Source organism: Sinocyclocheilus anshuiensis, unplaced genomic scaffold, assembly GCF_001515605.1.
Source record: "Sinocyclocheilus anshuiensis isolate Anshui unplaced genomic scaffold, SAMN03320099.WGS_v1.1 scaffold1067, whole genome shotgun sequence".
Classification (NCBI taxonomy): domain Eukaryota; kingdom Metazoa; phylum Chordata; class Actinopteri; order Cypriniformes; family Cyprinidae; genus Sinocyclocheilus; species Sinocyclocheilus anshuiensis.
In genome coordinates, this window is record NW_015547739.1 from 332,087 (window position 1) to 338,960 (window position 6,874).

The following is a 6,874-nucleotide window of genomic DNA, read 5'->3' on the forward strand; positions in this document are numbered from 1 at the left end:
CGTTACTTCATGCAGAGAACATAAGTTAGGCTACATAATCACATAACTGAATGCCAGAATGTTAAGTATATTGTAATTTGCTTAGCCAGTATTATAAATTAAACTCAGGACCTGAATTTCGTTTTATAAACAGTTTTGGTGGAAAACATTCAGATACAGAAATGCTGCAGAAATGGAATAAACTGTAAATTAAAAACAGTAAATTCACTGTAAATTAAACAACAGATGAATTCTTAAAATTAAAGTTACAAAAGTTATTCAGTCAAGAGCAGTGAGTGATTTTGCCTTTTGTTGTTAACAATAATTAACATGTCTTTTGTTGTTAAATTAATTAACATTGTTAACATTAACATTTGGTATGAAAGTGACAGCAGCTTTTATACTTGCTGGCTGTCAGTCTGTGTTAAAGAACAAAAGAAAAAAATCACTCAAATCTGCTCTTGACTAAATAACTTTTTCATATTTAATATGGATTAATATATAAATATAATCTATGACTTTATACATCATAGTATTTTGTTCCGGAACAGTAGCAGCTACTGTTAGTTTTAGGCTAGCCTACCTGAAAAAGTTAAAACACAGTTTGTTTCATTTGTATCCTTGTGCTATTGCATTGCTAGTAACTTGTTCATGTATTACTGACCGTTTAATTGTCTTTATGTAACATTATTTATTAAAATGCAAGGTTACTTGAGTCAGAAACAATGAAAACAATAATTTTTCTTGAGGTGTTTGTGAGGCGGCTTCATGTGCGCGCGCTTTGGATGTGACCGTGAGCACCCAGAAAACTAGTTTGGAGCGCGTAAGTACCGAATGGTTTAAAAAGACTTAAAAAGACGTACAAATGATAAACTTTTGTGATGATGCAACACTGACCTGATTAGGCAAGTGACAGTCCTGTCAGCTGAGCGAAAGTCTTGTATTGCAGCGTGCAGAAGCTCTCTTATTGCAGACCAGATGCGCCGATGTGAGGCAATTTTGAGAGTGAGAGCGAGAAGACGCGGTACAGCTGAACCACACACGCTGTTTTCAAATGATTGACTTAATCTGATATTCTGTGATTTTTTTTAACTCATCTAACCTACATTGTATATTAAATAAATGCTTCAGATTAATTTAGTGGAACATTAATATAACATAGAACCATCCTCTGAACAGATGTGAGGCGTGTACATGTGCGCTCTTTTGGGCTAAAGGTTTAATTGAACCGTTTAAAGTAGCCATGTGATCACAAATTAATCGGCGATTCGGTGCAGCGCAGACATGATTTAATACGTGTGTCCTTTTACTATGTGAAAAAAATCATAAATTCCAGTTTATGCTGTTTGATTATGGCTTTGAATGTCGTAGTTGGAAGCTGGAAGCTGTTAGCCGTGTGCGCAGTTGAAATAGTTTCCTGGGCTGCAGCCCATTCAAGCCCAGTGGTAAGTCCGGCCATGAGTATGAGAGAATGATACACACGTGACTGAAACACAGAACCAGGAAACAGGAATCATGTGATTTCAGGGAAAGAGAAACTGAAGTGCAGCTGAGCTGTTGTGTGTTTGTGTCTCTGTATTCATGCAGTAAAAGATCAGAAATGTATATGTGTGCTCTGTATGGATGAACATAAAAACCACGACACTGTATCAGCTGCAGCACAGAGGACAGAGAATCAGGTATTTAAGACTAGACACTGATGATATATTGCTGGCACTCGTTTCATATGTGTTTATATCAGCACCATATTAACAGCCCACAGCATTCACACGGCAGCAGAAATGAACAGCAGCTGCAAGAAGAGTTTCACTGTTTGCTGAAATTTACCTTAAACCTTTATCAACACAATCTTTCATAAAAATAGACCTTGAATAAGCAACATCAAATAATGGAGTGAACTATTCACCCGTTCTTTGACAAAACATACTTCCATCGGTCAAAATGCAAGCTCTGGAGAAACACTAGGTGAGTTTACATGGAGAATTGTATTTTGAATACAATCAGTTTATAAGTCCAATCTGAATGAAATCATGTAAACAACTCAATTGGAAGGAAAATGCCCAAAACGATTGAAATTTCAGTCGGGTTGAGAAGGGTGGGATAAACTTTTCTAATCTGTTCGATAAGACATGTAAACACTTGATCGGATTAAAAACCAAAAGTGGAAAGTTTTACGCATGTGCAGTGACATAGAAATGGTGCATGACGCATGGAACGAGCCAATGTTGTTGTTGTTAAATATAATAAATGACTATCGTGTCAATCTAAAATTCTCTTTCCGCTCATCGTCTGTGAAGTGCTGCAGGATAACGTTGTGCCACAATTGCTTGCTTCTAACTCTCATCTGCAGACATCTTGTTTTGGGCACGGGAATGGGCTTTTTTACTGCTTGATTAATAAAAGCATCATTGCACAAAGCCTCGTGTGCTTGTCTCCTAATTAGGACCCGAAATAGATAAATATTAAGCCTGCTTTTTAAAACAAAGAAAAGAAGGATGGTTAGTATAAAAAACAGTAGGAAACTGTATATATTTGTGCAGAGTGTGCATGTCAGAAGATTAAATCTGATTTGAAGCTTAACCCGATCACTTTATTTAGCGTTCATGTAATAACTATGTTCAGATTCATCAGTCGGAATGATTTCATTCAGATTGAAACAAAAAGTGTCCATGCAAATGTGGCTAATGTCAGTGTGAAGCTCTACGTCTGTGTCAGTTTCACTTATTTAATACTTACACTTGTATGATTGTAGCCGATCGTCACTTCTGGAGTTTGAACCTACAGCCATTAGTTATCAGCTCCACTTTTACTGGATTCATCTGTTCACATGATGATTTAGAGCCAGTAGTTTTCTGTGAGATTCACTATCATCCGTTTGTCCTGCAGAAGCAGCTGAAGGAGACGCAGAAGATGCTCCAGCAGAGAATCCAGCAGAGAGAGAAAGATCTTCAGCAGCTGAGAGAGGCTGTGGAGTCTCATAAGGTGAGTCTGGAGAAGAAGAGAAGTTTGTCTCCGTCTCAGTTCAGACTCACTGAAGCCTGAATCACTGTGTGTCCTAACAGCGCTCTGCACAGACAGCAGTGGAGGACAGTGAGAGGATCTTTACTGAGCTCATCCGCTCCATTGAGAGAAGCCGCTCTGAGCTGATACGGCTGATCAGAGATCAGGAAAAGACTGCAGTGAGTCGAGCTGAAGGACGACTGGAGCGACTGGAGCAGGAGATCAATGATCTGAGGAGGAGAGACGCTGAGCTGGAGCAGCTTTCACACACACAGGATCACATCCAGTTCCTGCAGGTAACAGAGATCTAGAAGAACAGGATCATAGTGGACTTGAGCAGACCCTGCTGTGACAGAGACTCACAGAGAAACAGTTCATGAGTGTCTTATTATATAATCATTAGTGAGACTCTCATCTGATCATCTTCTTCTGAAAGAGACGCCACTTACAAATGGCTTTCAGCTCTGGGTCTCTAAGTGCTCTAAAGTTATAAATAACGGTCTGGAGCTGTTAGATGGGCATTTATGTTCTTAGCAGATGTTTCATCATCCAAACTATTTCCTAGAAAGTTCACATAGCGTGTAAGTGGCAAATTCAATTAAATTCAATATACTTTATTTTCCCCAATGGGGAAATTTGTCTTGGACCCTGGAGCCCGCATACATATACACTGATAAAGCATTAGATTATATAATAAAAACCCACATAGACATACTGTAGATGAACCAACATTCCAAACCACAATAGCAAAAAACAAAGTTAACGTAAAATTACATGTAAAATAAAAGTCTAATCGACGTAGGTACAAAACATTTCATAAAACGATTGTATCTGCACACAGGCAGCCTGTATTGTCTGCCAGAAGGCAACAACTTGTGTTCTGAATATAAGCTATGTGAGGGATCAGATACTATCTTAGTAACTTCCTTAAGAACCGACTGCTCATAAGATGATTCCATGGTTTGATATTCCCTTTTCCCTATAATTGCCATAGCCATCTTTACCAGACGTGCAAGTTTGGCTTTAGATTGTACTGTGATGTTGCCAAACCACACAGTATAACCATAGTGTATTATACTTCCAATTACAGCCTGGTAAAATAAATACATTACTTTCAGCTGAACCCCATAAACTCTCAGTCTTCATAGAAAGTGTAACCTCTTCTGCACACAAGAACTTATACTATCTACATGGGGTCCCCAGGTAAGTAGATTATCCATATAAACACCCAGGTATTTATACGAGCACGCTTGTTTAATGGGTTCCTCATGAATAAATACAGGTGAGTGGTTCCCAATTAACTTTGGGTGAAAAACCATTTCCTCATTTTTTTTTTGGTATTTATAATAAGATGATTTAGGTCACACCACTTCACAAACCTTTCTACCTCTGAATAATATACTGAGGGGTAAGTATCATTATACAAAAGGCTTAGCAGAGCTGTACCATCTGCGTATGTTATTATGAGGTTACTGGAATCATGACTTCTGCATTAATTTGTATACAATGTAAAAAGAATCGGGGAACTAACACAGCCTTGTGGAACACCTGTACTTGTCCTTCTAACCTCTGGTATACTGTGGTTAACCTTGACCCGCTGCATTCAATTAAAAACGAATAATACCATTTGATTAAAAAGGGATTTACACCCAACTGCCCCAGTTTTTGAATCAAACAGTTGGGTTTAATTGTATCAAATGGCGAACTAAAATCAACGAATAACAACCGTGCATAGGCTTTTAGACTCTCTAGATGTTTCGCCATATCATTAGTTTTGGTGTTAATAGCGTCCTTCGTACCACAACCTTGTCTGTAGGCGAACTGGAGTGGATCTAACACAGGTTTTACCTCTATCTTTAGCAAAGACACCATATACCTCTCAAAGCACTTCATAACGCATGATGTCAAGGCTATTGACCTATAATCAAATATCTCCAAATATCAGGGACAGTATGACAATCCACAGATTGTTGAAAAACAGGACACCATGCAATGGTGAGCTGCTCTGCACAAGTTTTTTAAAGAACAGCTGAAATACCATCAAGTCCTGTGGACTTTCTAGTGTTAATTTGATTAAAAATTGAACAAACCTTCCGAGGGTCAATTTTCACTCCGAGAGAAGTGTCTTCGCTTACAACAGTCTCCGGAAAGTGCTTCTTTCGATTAATACATTCTTTAATTTCTTTGGTAATTCATGGCTTGTTATTGGGAAAGACAGTTAGAAATTTTTTTCCAGGACATTGTCCACACAAAACTTAATATTCAGTCGTTGTGTCAGTAGCCTAATGAATGTCTCCGTTCTGTAGGATTTCCCAGTCTGTGCTCAAAAAACATCCTAAGTGTCTCTACACTGTTCTCTGACCACACAGATATAGTCTTGACCTCAGGTTTCCTGCTTTTAAAACAGTTCTATGTGTTGTAATTAAATTAATCATATTGTGGTCAGAGGTGGAAAATGGAGGCTTCGCCTGTCACGATCTCACACAGGAGAGGAGACGCAGGAGTATTACAATATCACAGTCTTTAATCATTCACAGGAATCAAACGAGGAATCACACGGAGTGCATGGGGAGATGACATATAACAGCCGACACAGACTCAGGGAAACACAGGGTTTAAATGCTAGGGGCAAATTAGATAATTAATCAGACATTAATGGATACAAATTAACACAATGTGGACAGAAACAGGAAACATGACCAGAAGGAAACAGGAACTAAGATGGGGTAAAACAAGGAAACACAAGTCCACAACACTGACATTACTCCCCCCTCCCTGATCGTGAGTCCAGAACTGTAACAATTCCACCGGGGGGGGTGGGGGGGTGGGAAAGGGTTTTATTAACAAAGGCTGGGGATCACAGGACTCGACACATCAGGATGACGTTCAACGACTGACCAAGGACAAGAACTAGAACACACTTTAAATACACAGGAACTGATGAGGGGAAGACAAGGGACACCTGGAACTAATGACAATCAACATAGGAAACACCTGGGAACAATTAATTCAAAACACGAGACAGAGAAACTGGAAGACGGAGCACATAGGGAGCAAAGACACACACAAAACCTGGCCCAGAGTCTGACATTACTCCCCCCTCCCAGAAGGCGTGTCCTCACGCCACCAAAACATCCAATGGGGAGGGGGGGTGGGCGCTCTGGAGACCTCTAAGAGTAGGGTTACCAGACGGGAGGCCTCCAGAGCGGGGCACCATGGATCTGTCAGCTCTGGGCGCCAAGGCGGAAGAGGGACCACAGGAGGCCATGGCGGGGTAGGGAACACAGGAGGCCATGGCGGGGTAGGGAACACAGGAGGCCATGGCGGGGTGGGGAACACAGGAGGCCATGGTGGTGCAGGCAGTTCAGGAGGCCATGGCGCAGCAAGGAACTCAGGAGGCCATGGCGGGGCATACAGTTCAGGAGGCCATGGCGGAACGGGCAGACTAGGAAGCCATGGCGAAGCAGAGAATTCGGGGAGCCATGGCGGAACAGGGAACTCAGGACGCCATGGCCGGATGGCCTCCGTGGATTTGGCCTTGTCTCTCGGCCCGACCACTACGGACGGACCCATACTACCCCGCCCCCACCAAAAAAAATCCTTGGGGAGCATATCGTCTTTAGATGGCCCTCCGTAGGCCTAACTCGGGAACAATAGCCCTCCCTGGGTTTGACTTGGCGACTGGAGCCCTCCTTGAACTGGAGCCCTTTCTGTGCTACACTCAGAAACTGGAGCCTTCTCTGGGCTAAACTCGGGGACTGGAGCCCTCACTGGGCTAAACTCGGAGACAGGAGCCCTCACAGGGTAAAACGTGGGGAAAGGAGCCCTCACTGGGCTAAACTCGGGGACAGGAGCCCTCACTGGGCTAAACTCTGGGACAGGAGCCCTCCGTGGA

General features: G+C 41.6%; 1 protein-coding gene across 1 annotated transcript in view; it reads left to right on the forward strand.

The window, feature by feature from the left end:
* The first annotated feature begins 1,331 nt into the window (after positions 1-1,331).
* The window catches only part of LOC107704461 (tripartite motif-containing protein 16-like), a 9,220-nt gene continuing 3,677 nt past the window's right edge, over positions 1,332-6,874 (forward strand). Inside the window, exons 1-4 of the mRNA XM_016507389.1 lie at positions 1,332-1,440; positions 1,567-1,658; positions 2,866-2,961; positions 3,042-3,275. Of these exons, the coding sequence (XP_016362875.1) occupies positions 1,332-1,440; positions 1,567-1,658; positions 2,866-2,961; positions 3,042-3,275 (531 nt within the window). The remainder of the gene's footprint in view (positions 1,441-1,566; positions 1,659-2,865; positions 2,962-3,041; positions 3,276-6,874) is intronic.